Source organism: Osmerus mordax, chromosome 2, assembly GCF_038355195.1.
Source record: "Osmerus mordax isolate fOsmMor3 chromosome 2, fOsmMor3.pri, whole genome shotgun sequence".
NCBI lineage: Eukaryota > Metazoa > Chordata > Actinopteri > Osmeriformes > Osmeridae > Osmerus > Osmerus mordax.
Genome location: NC_090051.1, coordinates 13,770,833 through 13,788,772, shown reverse-complemented (window position 1 = coordinate 13,788,772; position 17,940 = coordinate 13,770,833). Strand labels below are relative to the sequence as shown.

The 17,940-nt window shown below is 43.2% G+C and overlaps 1 protein-coding gene across 1 annotated transcript; it reads right to left on the bottom strand.

Annotated features, from left to right (window-relative positions):
• Positions 1–1,018: 1,018 nt before the first annotated feature.
• LOC136965476 (follistatin-related protein 1-like) lies at positions 1,019–16,420 on the bottom strand. Its single transcript, XM_067259646.1, has 11 exons — positions 16,290–16,420; positions 16,063–16,119; positions 8,053–8,154; positions 7,755–7,884; positions 7,148–7,180; positions 5,362–5,492; positions 3,762–3,880; positions 3,080–3,192; positions 2,040–2,150; positions 1,833–1,927; positions 1,019–1,204 (listed from the first exon to the last, which is right to left on the bottom strand). Exons 1-11 carry the CDS (start codon positions 16,290–16,292, stop codon positions 1,163–1,165), a joined length of 936 nt encoding a protein of 311 aa, XP_067115747.1. The 5' UTR covers positions 16,293–16,420; the 3' UTR covers positions 1,019–1,162.
• Positions 16,421–17,940: the final 1,520 nt, after the last annotated feature.

Sequence of the window (17,940 nt, the reverse complement as noted above, 5' to 3'; positions counted from 1 at the left end):
TACCTGGAGGGGATGAGTCTATATAGATAAATCAGTCACACAACTTTGGTTTCAAAAGGTTAACTTCCTCCTGTTTTCAGCTCAGCTCCTGGCTTGGTGCTGGGGTCTCTACTGTAGGGCCGGTTACAAGCCTGGTCTTAGTATTTGTATGTTGATGTAGAATATCTCTTCATTCTACATTAGGCTTAATGTTGGTGGACAGAGGCCAAATATCTAATGAGTGTGCCAAGATAGATCTGGTGTTCATGGCCTGGTTGACCAGGCTACAACAAGGCCACAGAGAGCTGAGTGACTCCAGAAGGACAACCATAGCAATCACACACATTCTCCATTTCCAGCCAATAACAGACTGCATACACAAGCACATATCTTGGAAACATATAGCAGGGCATCGCCAACAGTTAGAATCAAACTGGGGGGGGGGGGGGGGGGGGGGGGGGGGGGGGGGCTAATGAACGGAACTACATTGGTAGAAGAGGGGAAAGGTCAAGCAGTATCAAGCCTCTTCTGTTAGCCAATAAGCTTTAGATCAAGTATTCAAGCTTCCTAACCTTCACACCAGACCACCGTGTTAATAATGATCACTGTATTCAACTCACATTCCAGAGACAAAATGGAGACAACCAGGTTGTTAATTGGAATAGTGCTGAAGCAGTGCAGAAGTGTACTAATACTGCTGAGGTTCTCTCTGGGACTCCAAAAGTTCCCACATACACACACCCACTAGTAGGTTCTCCATATTGTTGTTATTATTATGTAGTCTCTCCAGGTTATCCCAAGTGTATATTATCCTATCAACACATGTCATCCATCCAGACCAGTAACCGCTTGCCATTGTTTCCAATCTAATTCACACAAACATACTCTATATTGTATACATAGTTTCAAAAACATCTAAGAAACAGTAAAAGCCCCATTTTTAGTGCGGGGGTGCAGTTATACAATCAAACAGAACAGTACTGAACACAACATAACTCCATATTGGTACCGCACGACAGACCCTATGCATAACTAAGAAATGTAAAAGACACACAAAATAGTGAAAAAAAAAATAATAATAATAATATTTCATGAGCGTAACAAAAGAGCAGAAACATAAATGAGTCAATTCAGTGACTGCACAGGGCCCCATGGTGGCTCTCTCTCCTTCTTCTCTTCATTTTTAGGCTTCCTTGGTGCTGGTCTTCATCTTCTCCACCGTTTCCTGTGTTTGGGAGAGGCAAAGTAATTGGAAAGTGAGAGAAATGAAAGGAGAGGGTAGGGGAGGGAGAAAAGGAAAAAGAGAGATATGAGTTAGTGTTTAAGCTGCCTAATATAAACAGCGACTTCCTTCGTTTCTGAACGGATTGTTGTTGTTTACAGGGATGTTCTAAACTCTCATATCTGAGAGCAGGATACACAACTCACAACTCGCCATGGCTCAGTGTCAGAACACACACATGCAGGTGGCAACACACATTCTCACACGGCAAGAACTAGGCACTGACAAGTCCTTAAGTGAAAAACTATTTTCAGTATGGTGTTATCTAACGTTATGTAGGCCATGTTCTGTTTAGGTTAGCTAGCAACATAGCAATTCTGATGTATTGTCCGCTAACTTGGTGAACTAGCTTCATCTGCACTTTTTAACCATTAAAAAGCTAGCTCCCAGTAGCAACAACCTTTCCTTTCTCATAAAGAAACAAAATAGCATCCAAAATCATATTTATATTTCATTTACATATTCCCTATGCAGGGCCCTAGATAGTGATTCAAATGTAGGGAATGAGGCTGAGCGGTCGGATGCTTGTTTTTGTCTGCTTAGGTTCTAGAACAGTCTTGTCTGTCCTGACCTGGTGCTTGTTGAGCTCGGCCACGCGGCGAGTCCACTCCTCCTCCGTCATCTCCGGCCCTGCATTCCCCGTCTCCTCGGCAACCTCAACCTTGTCTTGAGATGGAAACAGTGGACAATACGTTTCTGTGTGGTGGATGCATGGGGTGGATGAATGAACAGGGAGATGGAGGGATGTCGAAGATAGCTGGATGTTGTGTCTCCTCACCAGAGCAAGTCATGGCTGTGCACACCCAGTTCCCACAGGCACACACACAGCGGTTACACTCCACCGTGGTCTCTGCTCCATCCTCATAGGTCTCATCCTCCAGGGCACACTCTGGACAGGACACACACACACAGTAAATACATTAGAGACAACTTTTGAAATGACCGCATACATACAGACTTTCTTTTTATATTACTGCTACTTGGCTTAGAATAAACTTTATCAGCAACCTTGATGGTCTTAATGAGACATGATATGCTCTATATCACTCCATATAAATATAAAATGCTTTATTTCTGCACACATATGATGTAATAAACCTTAACTTGGTTAAATACTTGACTCTGATTAGCTGCTAAATGTAAATTATGTTTATGTGAACCAAGCACACTTTGATGTACTTCAGACTACTTTCAGTACCATTTCACAGCACTTTGTTGGCATAAAGTTCAATCTTACCCCGCACATCATATTTTGTGATAATACATAACTCATTGTTAATCATCCCTTACATTGCTAGTCTTATCATATTTCAAACAGTGTGAGTATGTGTATGTCCTTGGCTCTGATTGTCCTCCTGTGTTCAACGGGAATATTTCTTCAACTCTGAGGTCACTGAGTTAACCCACAGAGCTTCTGCCTCTCTCACTGTGACCTTGACACAGATTGCCCTATCATTAAAGCATAAAGATTGCTCTACTGGCATCACAAGCAATTGTGCACCAAAATCAAACATCCAGTAATGTTTTCGTCGTCACTAGAGGCATGAACAGACGATTAGGATAAACAGTAAATGTGTCTGTTTCTTGATCTAGTTTCTGCAAGTATTTCAGCCTCTACACTTACAACTCAAGTGTTTCACCTTCATGAGTTTTGACTGAAGTATCTTTTTCTCAAAAAATACAATTTTGTACACTGTGAGCGTTGGTGCATCGTGTTGACGCATCGCACATTGGTGCCCAGTGTTGAGCAGTGGGATGTTTGACAGGGATGTGGGGAACTGTGGTGGAGTGGCAGGATCAGGAAGTCTGGTAGCTTACTCCTCTCAGGGGGGTTGAAGCCAGGTTTTAAGCAGTTCAGGAACTCATCAAAGCTCAGCTTCCAGTCTGCATTTTCGTCGGAAAGCTCGATGAGGGCATCCACGCAGAGGCTCCTGGAAAGGCGGGGAAAAAAAGAAGAAACAGGTGAAAGGATGAGATGAAACTTCTTTGTCAGTGTGCCAATAGAAGCACAAGGTTAAGTCAATACTTCTGTCTGTTTTTCTACACTGTGAGGGGTTGTTAAGACATGGGAACCTTCTGAAGAAATCCATACTATCCTAGGAAGCATACTTGAAGTCAAAGTATGGCCAACAGTACAGAGGCTAGGGTAGCACTATCAAAACAGACCAATCTCAGGCCTTCTAACATCTGGCACAGGTGTCCAAGCGCACACAGACACACTATGTTTGTTGACCGTGAGATCAGGTCTTAAAATATCCCTGAATACACAAACTGAATAGCAGTCTGAAAGGAAAACAAACACGTGTACACCTGCATGTCTCCCCTCTATCAATTTCTCTCTCTCTCTCTCTCTCTCTCTCTCTCTCTCTCTCTCTCTCTCTCTCTCTCTCTCTCTCTCGCTCTCTCTCTCTCTCTCTCTCTCTCTCTCTCTCTCTCTCTCTCTCTCTCTCTCTCTCACACACACACACACGCACACGCACACACACACACACACACTGACCTGAGCAGCTTGTTGCTCTCCTGGTCTGCGTATGACTGCATGTCCACGGCTGAATCATTGTGTTGTATGAACTTGAGCAGCTCTGAAGAGTCCAGCTTAGAGTCACCATTGTCATAGTTCTGCAGTGTCACACACACACACACACACACACAAACACACACACAGAGGAACGGTTCAGTAATAACAGTAGGTATAGTTTAATACTATATAATACTGTCTGTTGTAGCCACTCTGCTACGTCAGTCTTGTCAGCTTGACGATTTTTCATACGAGTTAACAGTTTCCATCTCTGCTCGTACTGAGTGAACTCTGCACTTTGAGACAGACTGCTGCGGTCATCACCGCTGGTCATCGTTTGACAACCTCAGGGACAACACACATGCATAGTGTGCCTAATCTTATCTAATCAGCACACCACATAATTGTTAGTATCTACTTTTAGTTACCCTAAACTACTGTCAATCATAGCTCAGCAGCACTCAGCAGGTAACTTGTTGCTCACAGTAGCCTTTTTGATGGCCTGCAAGGTTTATGTCTGTGTGTGCAACTTACAGTGTTCCAGCCACATACAGCACTACAGCAGACCAGAACAGCAGTTAAATAGCTGAGCGACACTGTCAATCAGTGCTGGTCCTCAAAAGTTACAATCCTGTATGATCTAACTTCTGTTACAAATCCAACATGATTCAGCTGTCAGAAATCAGCCAGCTCATGATCAAAATGAGGTTAGCTAGATCGGGTCTGCTGACATCCACAGGGCTGTGCGGCAGTAAGTATTTCAGAAAAGTGGGTTGAGATTGAGACCTCTGCTTGTGAGGAAACCCAACTGGCCACAGAGTTTTGAACAAGAATGGAACTCTGGAGGGGGAGAGCGCTAAGGAGAGCGCGATAGAAAGAGGGAGGTAGGTACGGACAGATCTACGGAAAAATCTTTGGATGTGGGGGTCCTGATGCATGACAGCCAGGGTAGTAGAAAGCTGTAAATATGTAGGAGGGGGGAGGGGGGGGGGATGGGGAATTGCGGAGGAGGTTTCCAAGCAGGACAGTTTCCATCTAGGAGGGTAGAGGGCAGGAACAAGAAGGGCAGGGGAGCACAGAAGGAATTGTATAACATTGATACAATTGCAGATAATGTCTGCTGTGTTGATTTGGTTGAACTGACACCAGAAATTCTGCACACTTGTGTTGTTTTTAATTTACTTTGTTAAATGTGAGTGTGTCAGTAATTGCACAACATCCGGGCCAGCGAAGAACAAAGCAGTACCAAGGAGTGTCGGTCTAACACCTGTTTCACAAACTACCATCCACTTTTGTTTTGATCCTGTTCTAGTGTAACAATATTTCCAACATACAATCTGATCCCTCGCAGGATCCTCAATATCCTTTACATTTACATTTAGTCATTTAGCAGACGCTCTTATCCAGAGCGACTTACAGTAAGTACAGGGACATTCCCCCGAGGCAAGTAGGGTGAAGTGCCTTGCCCAAGGACACAACGTCAGTTGGCATGACCGGGAATCGAACTGGCAACCTTCGGACTACTAGCCCGACTCCCTCACCGCTCAGCCAACTGACTCCCTACTGACACACACACACCAACCTTGAAGTATTTGAGCAAGATGTCAGTGAAGTTGGAGCCCTTAGCAAACCATCCATCTGGGACCACCTCAGTCTGCAGCCACTGGATGATACGACTCCTCAGCTCGCTGCGATCTGCCACATAGCACACCACTGGAGGGAGGGAGGAATGGAGGGAAACGGGGGAGAGATAGAGGTAGGAATGTGGGTGGTCAGTAGAAGGGGAAAAAGAGAGGTTTAGGAAATGGAGGGGGAAAAGAGCAATGGGCAAGGATGCAGGAGTGGAGGTAGAGAGAGAAAAGAGAGAGAAAAGAGAGATAAAAGAGAGATAAAAGAGAGGTTTAAGAAACGTGAACAGAGGGGAAGACAGAAGGAGGGAAGAACAGTCAGAGATGAGAACTTGTGAGAGGTAGTCTGGGAAAAAGACAGTGTACTTCACCTGACAAGCACTCCCGTCCCCCGGGCCCTCCTTATGAAGACTTCTACATCATAATAGAGTCTGTACCATCTCTGTCCAGATCAGACCAGTATTACTCCTCTGCTCACTAGGGTATCTATATAGGTCAGTCTCCTCATTCTCATTATCGGTATGTATTGAAATCCCTATTGGCAGAGCATGGCTGTCTATGACAGAGGAGGAGCTGAGAGATACACCCATTGGATTGGCTCCGACAACATTCAGACACACACATGTAACAGAGCAAATTTTCCACAATCGACCTCGGGGGAGGGGGGCGGGGTTGATTGTCAATAAACATGTCAGTGCCATCAAAATGAGTTATTGTGTCATTGTTCACATACAAGAAAGTCAAAATGCTTAACCATAACATAGTACAATTTTTTTGTGTGTTTCCATCAACAATATTCTTACGGTTAAGGGCAGCACTTCTCCTTAAATACTCTAGTATTAGTGTATACAGTTTGGATTGGCACTATATTAGTTAGGAGATGGTTGTTCACTTTTTCCGTAAAAGGTTTATTTCTATTGTGAACTTGAACAGCTAAACCAAACAACGTCACTAGCTTCACTGCAGGTCCTGAGCAATACACCAATGGATTTTGTACTTCAAAATCGCACGGTTGCTAAGATATTTGTGCCACAGAGTTAAACAGACAGACAGACGCTTCCAGCCTTTATAGATTAGATTATTTGAACGTTTTATGTATTATTCTTCCCAGTCTGTTGACGCTGTCCTGGAGGGGCTGTGGTTATTGTGTTGAGATTGTGGAACGTTGATGAATATTTCTTTCCAGAACAGCAACGTCCAAAGTAGGCTATTACTGACTGAACACAACGCACAGCAGTTACACACTACTACACTACTTCTCTCCACCTTCAAGAAAAGGCTCAAGACGCACTTGTTCCGGGAGTACAACGGTACTTAGGAATGGTTCGCTTGACCCAATGTTAGTTTCCTCAAGGATCACAATGACTCTTGCTCAGAGACTTGTTACACTTGTGGTTAGTGGTAACTGATTTAAAAATGTTGTACTCGCAGTGATATATTGTTTTTATTATTGTTGCTTGTTTTAGTTTTTTTTCTCCCACAGGTACACTTGCACTTATAGCAGTTCATGTTGTTTAATTGTAACTTGTTTAACTACATGCTCTTATGGTTCTTCCCTTTGGCACTTACTTTGGTTGTTCACAATGTGTGCTTCATGTTTTGGCTACTCGCAATGTTTTGTGGCTATCTTGTTGTTATGATCAGTGACCTATGCACTTTGTAAAGCTCTCTCTTGGAAGTCGCTTTGGATAAAAGCGTCTGCTAAATGAATAAATGTAAATGTACTACACACACACTCACCTGGGCTGGTGGCAGTCTGATCAGTTTTCTTTTCTGAAGATGACAACAGGTGGAAGGAGTGGGGTGGAGAAGGGGAGGACGGAGAAAGAAGGAGGACAAGGCAAAAAGGAATTTAATTACATTTTTGCAGCACGATTGGCTGTTCCTGTAGTGTTTTTGTAGGTAGAAGAGAACAGACTCAAAAATAACTGAATTGAAACATCTCAACATTTCATCATCGTTATTGTAGAAGGTTTTATGGCGAATACTATCGAGGTCATTTCATCGCCCGGCCCTATGTTCTCGGTGGCTTTTCACTGTCCCACTTAATACCTGATGATCTGTGCTAGGGATCATTCCTCCTTTCTGAGGGACTAAGGGTAATTCCTTCTATGTGTGAGTGTGTGATCACCCTCTGCTGATCGTCATCCAGACCTGGCCAGAAACAGACCTTACAGGGTCAAAGTGCACCAAGGCAATCTGCCCACTGATAGGAGCCACTTATATAGTCAATACTTCTTTCTTCATCAAAGCTGATGGCAGATAAGATATCATATCAGTACAGATATCAGATTAGGGATTGTGTGTGTGTGTGTGTGTCTGTGTGAATGTGTGTGTGTTCACCCACCCTGGCAGTGACCGTCGTGAGCCACCTGGATCTTGAGGCCCGTCAGACAGGCATCCCGGTGGAGCTCACAGTGGTTCCGATATGTCTTTCCATTACTGCCACACACTGAACGCTTGTGGGGCTTACAGCTCTATAGTTAGAGAGAACGAAAGAGAGAAGGTAGTGGAAAGGGGGGGTGGGGGGTGGGGGTTTGAGAGTGAAAGAGAGAGATGGAAAGGAGGAGATAGGGAGATAGTGAATTCATTTGTGAAATGTCAAGCTGCCCACCACACAAACACCTCAGCTCCCTCACACCTACCTCTATACACAGACAGCCAGGCTCTCCCTTCTCAGTGACGGCACACTCTCGACCCGCTCCACAGAACACGTTGGCACACACCTTGCTCTTACTCGGCACCTCCTGAGGAAGACATGCATTCAGCATCAACAATGACAAACCCAAGAACACTCACGAAAACACACACATTTACAAATATACCACCCTGAATGCCATTTCAACAAACGACTCATGCAGTTACAAGAGTCGCATGCTAGAGGTCATTGTTGCACTTATTTACTGATGTGTTCTGTGACTTAAAACTTTGTCAGTTTTTACCTCACCACATGCTTATCTTGTAAGTATCTTAACTGGTAAATGATCCATACAGGATCTACTGTGTATTGTAGTTTTTAAGTATTGATAGAATCATAAGTTTACCCAAGTTCAGATGATTGTTGTTTAGTTTTTATTTTTGACAAAAGAGCAGTTACACATCAATATGTTACTATTTCCAGACAGAAATATAAAAAGGACCGCAAAGGATCAACACATAACATAATCTGTGCAGTACAGAGGAGCATATGTCTGAGAAGTAAAGTGCTGTTGTAGGCTGGCAGCCCCATCTCTCTTCTCCTCTCTTCACTTCCGGAATTTGGTGAGTATGTTTGTAATTCTGGTTTCCAATGTGAACACACATATATGGGGGATATGCGTGTGTGAACTCATATACAACTAATATATTTTCTATACTCCTGCCCTTCCTCCACAATGTTCCATATTCATCCATTTCTCCAGTACTTTGCAAAACAGTCTTTCTGTTTTCCTTTGCTTCTGACTCCTATGTCTTTGTCCTTTTTGAGGCAAGAGCATAGATTTGCCAAACTGGGCTGGTCAGATGAGCTAGAAGCCAACCAATCACAAGTTGCCAAGCACTCGGGGCACTTTAAGACCCTCCAAATAATCCCCCTCCCTACCTTGTTTTTACTGTGTGTGATTCTGTGTGCATATATGTGCCTGTGTGTGTTGGTGTGTACGTACATGCGTGTGTAAGTGTGTAATAAAATGGGGTGTTTCCACATCTGGTGTCTGAGCTGTGTTTTCCTGTTGGGCCGGATTCCCATGGTCTGTGAGATTCTTAGCCCTCCCAGTGGCCTTGCCTCCTCAGAGAGTGTGTGTGTGTGTGTGTTACTTACTGTAAGTCGCTCTGGATAAGAGCGTCTGCTAAATGACTAAATGTAAATGTGTGTGTTTGTCACAGTTATGGAATTTATCTGGTGCCTGTATGTTCTTGTGAGCAACCTCCATAATGATTCTGTAAACTAATGACAGGATGATAAGAAGATCATAGCGGGGCTTCAAACAAAAGAGAGGAAAAAAGAGCAGAGAGGAGAAGATAGAGAAAGACATAAGGGGGTGAGAGAAAAGGGAGGTAAAAAAAGAGAAGGAGGAAGTCTGAAAGAGAGAAGATAGAATTTCGGGGGAACAGCAAGCAGTCAGTTCAAGCCAGTTTGGTAGAAGCACACACACTGTGTTGGTGAGGACATGATGTAGCTTTAGGGGAGGGGGAGAGGGGGCTGTAGACAGAAAAAGAAAGACAGACATAGACCATGTAGGTGGGGAATAAGATGGGTGGGTGTCGAGGGGGGGGGGGGGGGGCAGTGTAGTCTGGTGAAACATGCCCAGGAGACCAACACTGTAGATGTTTTGCTCAGCTCAGGGTAGCCTAGCATGTTGCAGGCTCCAGATACAGCCCTGACATTTAACTAATCAAGGTGGGGTTGGGGACCTGCCTAGGGTACCACCAGGATGGAAAGGGAGGTTGCTATGGTGACAGACAGGTAATGCAAGCTCACTGCCACAGCTGGGTCCAAGTGACAGAACTATCAATAAATCCAACACAACCGAGGGCCCTAAATATCATAACTGATTATGAATATGCTCAGTTACCCATCGTCTAGGGATGGGCGGATTGATCCCAAAATATCGATATTGCAGGTACTTCGTCTCATGTAGCATAGGATATATGTGAAAAGTATTTGGACAGATACTATGCAATGATAACATGGAACATGATAAAATTGAAACATTACGGGTGATTTTAGAATGAACTCAAAATGCATATAACCAACTATTTACACTAAATTAAATTAATTGTTAACAATTCAGGAGAAGCAAAATGCCAAAGCGAGTCTCCTGTCGACGGCTTAAAACAATTCTGTTAGTTTGTATGTTCGCAATAGTCATTTACACCATCGTACATAGAACAAGCCACAATACATCAAGTATATTTTGATACATCGCCCACCCCTAACATATATAACACACAAGTTCTTACAAGTATGAATCAAATGGCCCTGAACATTCAGATTAATATATTCACCTGTAGTGTTGTATGAGACAATCAAAATGAAACTGATTCTCTGTGTGATTAATGATTGGCCAATGACTTCAATTGAGCAAATCACAAACAGGAGCTGTCAAGAGCTAATAGATTTTTTGCTAATGGCTGCTAATAAATATTCACAGGGAGCTAAATCCATTACTCTTTACTTTCCTCTGTCTTTCCCATACTCCAGCCCTACCTCCACTTAGCAATATATGTTATCTGTGCGGGTTTGAGTAAGGGAATATAATTTCTCTGGTGCCTGTATCTTCTTGAGAGCGACTTCAATCTGTAATGATTCTGTAAACTGATAACAGGGTGATGATTTGGTCAGTTATGAGTATAAGTTAGCCTAAGGAGAGGAGCAGAAGAATTCAAAAGAAGAAAACAGAGGAGCGTGAAAGGGGGTGAGAACAGGGGGTGACAGAAAAGGGAGGAGTTTAAGAAGTGGCCTGGAGAGGAGAGGGAATTGAGGGAAAGTTTGGTAGAAGCACACACCATGTCCTGAGGTCATGATTGAGCTGTGGGAGGGCGGGTGTGGGGAAGCAGACAAAAGAATGGACACATCCAGCTCTGTCAAGCCTCTACTCTACCTCCATCCCTCTTACATTTCATATCAGCCAGACCCTCATTCATTTAACTCTCTGTAATCATTGCCCCATTCTCTCTATCGTTATCTGTCTGTCTGTCTGTCTGTCTGTCTCACTCCTCTCTCTCTCTTGTATGCCCTGATGTGATTGTACTAGATATCCCAGTAAAATGAGGCAAATTCTAAAACTGGTCCTAGATGTAGACAAAGACAGTTTGTTTACCATGTATTGATCAATATCATGCTGGCTAATACCCCTGTGGAGAATCCTGGGTGGAGTCACGTGATGCTGATGGAGTGACCCGCCCAACTGATTGCCACGCTGACTCAGGACACACACACACTGTCTAGCTGATAAGTAAAACCACCATGGGAGCGTGGTTTCCAGACCACTGACCTCACAGATGACATTAGAAGAAACATTCCCTTCTAAACGATTTACCTCCTGTTTTTACAACCAGACGGACAGACAAACAGATAGACCCTTTAGACACCCCATAATAGTCAGAGAAACCAACAAGAGGCAGGGCAAAAACAAATGAACAGACAGGCAGACTATGTATGCACAAATGACCTCATACTATCAACAGTTACACATGTGTTTCCGATTAAGTTCTAGAAAGGGAGGGGTAAAATAGCACAGGAGAGGGAAAAAGAAAGAACAAGGAACACAGAGCGAACAAGGGAGGGAGGGAAAGAGGAAAGGAGGGGCTACATTCCTTCTAGCCTAACAGTGCAAAGACTCTCTCCCTCTGCTTGGCCTGTCAGAAGTTTGAAGCCAAAATCTAATTTATATCTAGGTCAAAGATACCCCTCCTCTTTCTCTTCACCACTTCCTCGCCAGTCTCAAGGCCAGACCATGGGATCTGGACTAGGGGCAGAAGCAGAGAGGGGAATGGAACAGCAGGCCTCTTTTCCTTCTCTCAGAGGATGAGGTCTGCCCAAACCAGGACAGAATTGTCGAGGAGAAATACACAAAGAAGGACATAGAAAGCTTGTGAGACAGGAGAGAACGTGTAGGACTGCAGGATGGTGTAAAAATATTGAATGTGAACCCATCTGTCATCTCATCTAGCCCCCAGAGTTGCTGTCTGGGTCTGGAGCTACACCAACCATAGAATAACTAGGCCCTCTGTACTACCAGCTACATTATCTGCTGTACATATGATACTGTAACTACAGATACTTTACTACGGAAGTTCCACTATCTTACTGTGTGTGTGTGTGTGTGTGTGTGTGTGTGGTGAAAATAGAAAGAGGCAATATTCCAGAAGAAAAAAACAATGATTTGAATGTCTGAATATGAGCTCTAACTGTACAAATGGAACATGGATTTCCTAATTAGCAAACAACCATGTATCAACATCCATACCTCCTCCACTCTCACATTAAGCACTGGCTCAAACTCCCTCATCCTCATCTCAGACCTTCTTAATCAACATTGAATTCTCCATTGTCCCCCCTCTCCACCCAAGCATCTAACCTTCCACCTCTAAAGTTCACACTTTATACCTGTTTATAAGCTTTTCTGGTTAGATGCTGACTGCATTTCATTGGCTCTGTATCCGTACTGTGCACAATGACAATACAGTTGAATCTAATCTCATTTAAACCACCATACCTCTTAATCTGTACCTGTCTACACTGTAAAACTGAACAGCACATCTTACTTAATGAATAAAGTAAATGTTACTTCATATTTACAGGACAAGACATTTACTCAACTTCGCCTTGATTATTCAACTTGATTATTGTGTATTGTGAGTTTTACTAGATGTGTTATTGGTTAAATGAATTTAACATGTGCTCAATGTAGAGGAATAGATGACTCCACAAAGAGTAACACTGTTTACTCAGTGACATGACTGCTTGTGCTTGACGCACACTTCTTTCATTACTTAACCACAAGTGTCAGTCCTCAATTAGCACAGATTGTGTTGAAGAGGCTATAATGTTATCTCATTTATGCAAATTTTGAGCAGAAGTTTAAAGAATATATTCAAATGGGTGACATAGACATTCAAACTTACTTTGAAAGAGTAATAAAACACATTACGTATGATTTACATGGGCGTAGTCGGTTTAGGGCCTGAATCTGAGCGAGTTACTTAGGTAATGTAAACAGCCCATGTTGCACTTACTTTTATTGGAGGAATTTGCAACGTAAAATGAATTGAGTTTTCCAACTCAAATGGTTTAAAGCAATCTGTTTCCCTAAACAGTTTGAGTTCACTTTCGGGTTTTACAGTTTATCCTCCTCTATCTGTCTCTTGGTAACCTGTCGCCAACCCTGTGCCCCTTCCACTAATCCCATTACTCTAGTTCTTTGTCCGTGCTGGCTTTACAATCTGTTTCTTTTCAAAATGTTTTTCTCCATCTCTGTAACACCTACTTTTCTCTAAAGCAATATTTTTTCTCCATTCTCTTTCATGATTTTCCACACTCTTTGTTCTAATCTTCTCTCCCACCTATCTGCTCAGGGCACTGGTCCAACGTGCTTAGAAGGAAAAGTCAAGGCCCAGGCCAGGGGAGTGGGTAGTCTTCCTGCACCGGTCACTGCCCCTTCGATGGGGCCAGGGTTCAGGGCTAATGGTTTGAGCGTGTTTGAACAAGGAAGTAGCCTGTTTACAGACCACAACAGTGGAATGTGCGGAGAGGCCAGACATGTTGGTGTCTGGTATGTCAATCCTGGCTGTGTTGGTCAGTAGAACACTTGAACTGAGGAGCAACCTGGAACACAAAACTGTGTCTGAGAAGCAGGCCCCATGTTTAAATTGCCAGCCACTATCTTTGTGTCTGCCTGACCCCCCAAAACTTGTATAGTCAGAGGAGACAGTGACCAACAGGTCAGAAAGATGAGGACAGCAGAGTCTATACAAAATTATAGTTTTACAACAGCACAACATCATCAGTTTCCCCCCTGTGTGTGTGTGTGTGTGTGTGTGTGTGTGTGTGTGTGTGTGTGTGTGTGTGTGTGTGTGTGTGTGTGTGTAATAAAAGAGCCACAGCTGGTAAATGAAGAATCCTTTCAAGTCCAGCCAAGAGTGAGAAGATCAAACAACATGACCTGCTAGGATATAAAACACTAGCCTCTACAAGATAATCACTCCTGCCCTATTGCTTTCTCATCTTCTTCTCCATCTCTTTCTCTCAGACCTTCATCCCTCTCTTTCTTTCATCCACTCTCTCTCTCTCTACTTCCATCTGCTGAAGTGTGACAAGTAATTAGAGCAGGTCTGATCCTACACACACACACACAACCAGAGGACATGCTGTCCCCTATGTTCCTGCCTGTTAGCCTCACCTGGACTGGTATTTATAGAACAGTCCTCAACTGCCACACAGCATGCTGCCTGTGAGGCAGCTACCCAGTCCCTCGAGGCAGCTCATCATCCGGGACTGTATATTCTATCAAGGCCACTGTGCCTAATCCTAACACTGCTAAACGTCCACCTATATGTGACAGTATGATGGCTTTCTCTTTCCTCTCTGCTCCTATCCTGAAGGCCGTGTTTCCACAGGAAGCTAACAACTTGAGTCTTTGTTTAGCCTCACCACAATAACACTGGTGGGCCTGGAGTGGAGAACACACTAACACTGAAGAGTGGTCCCTGCATGTATTTTCTTAGACTGTGTGTCTGGAAGCTTTGACTGTTTGTGTGTGTCTTCAATCGTACAATTTGTGAGAGTGAAACAACATTTTATTTAACTGATGTGTATCTCTTTCTCTAACGTTATCTCTGCTTCCAACCCCTCCACACATACGAGTCCCAGTCCCAGTTTCAACTCAACGTCTTCTCTACACCTTATTACCTCAGGAAGCACCCAACTCTACCCCTTCAGAGTAAACATTTTAATAATATATTCTACCGGCAGCATTCTTTCAAATCACAACATAAATCTCTACGCTGCAACAAAGGGCTGCTACACTAAATTGCGTAGCAGTCCACCTTAACACCATAAAATTCTCGTATGTGCCACCTTAAGAAGTGCTCAGCTGACTGTGGTTCACAAACCATCCATTACCAGGGTAATTGCCCTTAAAGAAAATGTCTTTGTAATGCTTCCTGGGCATCCTCCAACAATATTCTCAGTATCCAGCGGTGCCCAGTCTCCTCCCTGCCATTCTGCACTGATGACGGAACTGAGACACCCAAAAAAAAGCTCCCTAAGGGAGTGTTTTCCAGCAGGCAGTAACGAGACCTGTAAACAACTGTTATACCCCAGACTCGAGCCACTGTCCCACAGAGCAACCTTTGCAAAATGCAAATACATGCTAATGACGAGCCCCTCTGAAGCCCCTGATTGGCCATCAGACTTAGGGTAGACAGGGGGTAAGGACACACAACCAGCTGCTCAACAGTTGCTCACGTAAGGTCAGGTAGAGAGCCACACACCGGGTGTGTGTGCGTATGTGAGGACACCATTTCCATACTACCCCCATTAGTCTAGTGTTAACTCAGCTGTTATTTATCACCAGCGTCATCATCCCCCCACAGAAAAACACATTCACATGTGTACACACACTGATGACTAACCTTATTCGAACTTATTCGCTTATAAGCTAACGTTAACCACTTTGCCACAATAATCTTATCAACTCAACAAGCATTATTGGAACAATTTGCATGTCTGTTTATTTGTGTCATTGTGTGTGGTCCCCACAGGATGTCCAGTTGGGCCAAATTGCACTGCAAATGAAGTAGGGTAATAATGTCTCCAAACTCCAATATTTAGAACATGCTATAAAGTTATATTAACACGTATGGATAGACTATACAGGCAATTAAAACACAACGACGGTCTGTAATTGAGTCTCAGTACCCAAGGCACTTAGTCTCAGCTAATGTCTCAGCTAATGTCTTCCGATTTCCTTGAAATCATAGCATATCATACATTCAATACAGAATGACCTCGACCTAAAAGCTTGTAAATGTTTGTAAAAGGCTGTTCTGGCTGAGGTATGACCACGGCCATCAGTAAAATATTTGTTAGTACAAAACACTGTCTAGCATGGTTTAACACAAACAGGCATATTCAAAATCAAAAGCACCATAACAAGAAAAGTAAGACTAACCTCGGCATGAATGACCGCGACAGAAATAAGTAAGAGCGCGGGGATAGTTCGCCACATCTGGGAAGGCAAAAGAGGGACCGTGAGAGCTTGAGGTTAGTCACAAGGTTTTTCCAAGTTTAAATGTTGTCAAATCATTGTAAAGTCACATCAAATTAAAGTGATGGTTTACGTAAGCAAAACCTTAAGCAAAGACTAATCAATAATTGTACTGTTCCTTTTTACATTACCATTTTAGAAGCCTCTCAGTTTGGCGTAAAAGGTATGGAATGTCGGTCGTTACAAAGGCGAGCAAAAGAACCGTGATTGCTGGAAATTTGAGGAGCGCTGAGGAATTTGGTCTACTCTCGTCAGTTTCTCCTCCCGCTATGACGTGTCCAATGAAAACGTCCAGAACGCCAGTCCAGAACGTTTAACGGCATAGCCGTTGCACTAAACCAGTCGAACAATCCATGTTTTCAGACTTCCTCGGACCCGACAATGTTTACTTATAGCGCCAGAAGAATACACCCGCTGAAAGCCAGCCATTCTAAAAAATAAAACAGTTTGTCTCGAATCTCTAAACCCTGGATAAGACTTAAGTCAACCACATTATGCTTTTGTACAGCACTAATAATTATATTTGAAGGACTGTAATGCTATGACAGTGTTATTTAGGGAAAACTTTAATGAACCCTGATAAAGAGCAGTATGCCGACTCTGGGTGATACATGCTTTGACAGGGGATTTCCAGAACATACCGTGTCTGTCAAAATTATATGAAAAACAATAAAGAGCTATTGATAGCCTACTTGATATTTTAAATACCTGGACATTTCATATACTTCCCAACAAAAGGACCCTATCTACATTTTTTTTCTGAGTTCTGATCATTTTTGATAACTAGTATCTACAAGCAGGCATTGACCACATGTGCTGGATAAGTTGTTTTATTCATGCAGACTACGATCAATGGTGTTAGTCTCATAGTCGTCGACTGTCGCTCTGGTTATCTCTGAGGTCTTTTAGTCCAAGGAGGAGAAAAGGTACTCCACCTAAATCTCCAGGTTCCCAAGGACTTCTCCAGACAGATTCTGAGTACAGCCATATAAATTGTCCTCAAAATCAAAAATGGCATCCATCCATGACTGCATCTGGCTCTGAGAACACATTGAGACATCAACAACATTTAGTATTATAATTCTACAAAGACACAAACTAACAGTTAACACTATCCAGGTAGAGTGTGTGAAGGGGAGAGAAAGAGACTGCATCTTGATTCTCAGCAAAAAGTGTTCTGCTCTCTGGCTTCAGCTCTGTCCTGGTGGTCTGATGGACATAATGACCCCAAAGAGGAGATGGAGGAATCCATTGGGCCTCTGGGGGGGTAGTAGAGAGACATGAGACAGAGTCAAAATACTGTTAGGATTACAGTATGGTGGGTTAGACCAGCCAATAGATTTACACTATTAGGTTTGTGTCACTTACCGGGGCAGCCTGAACAGACTTGCCCTCCAGAAGGCCAAGCAGGACCATTTAAAAAAACAAATCAAGAAAATTGATTTGGATGATCTGAAATCAAACAAGTATGTATTTTAAAGAACCAAGTAAGACCAGATGACAAGGATAGAATCAGATAGTATAGATAGGATTAGAACATCATTAATTGCTATTGAATGACTATTGACACGGATGTCTGGCTACACCTACTCCTGATTGGTTAATTTCCTCCATTATAGCCTGTCTATTTACAGGCTCATTTACGAAAGAGACTAGCGATCATAGGCCTGCTGGAACTCCCTCACATCCTCAACAGAAACGTAATAAAACTCAAATGTCAAACATCCTATTGAGTAGGCTACAAAATGCTGTCACCAGTAGCGGCTAGTGATGGGAAGTTCG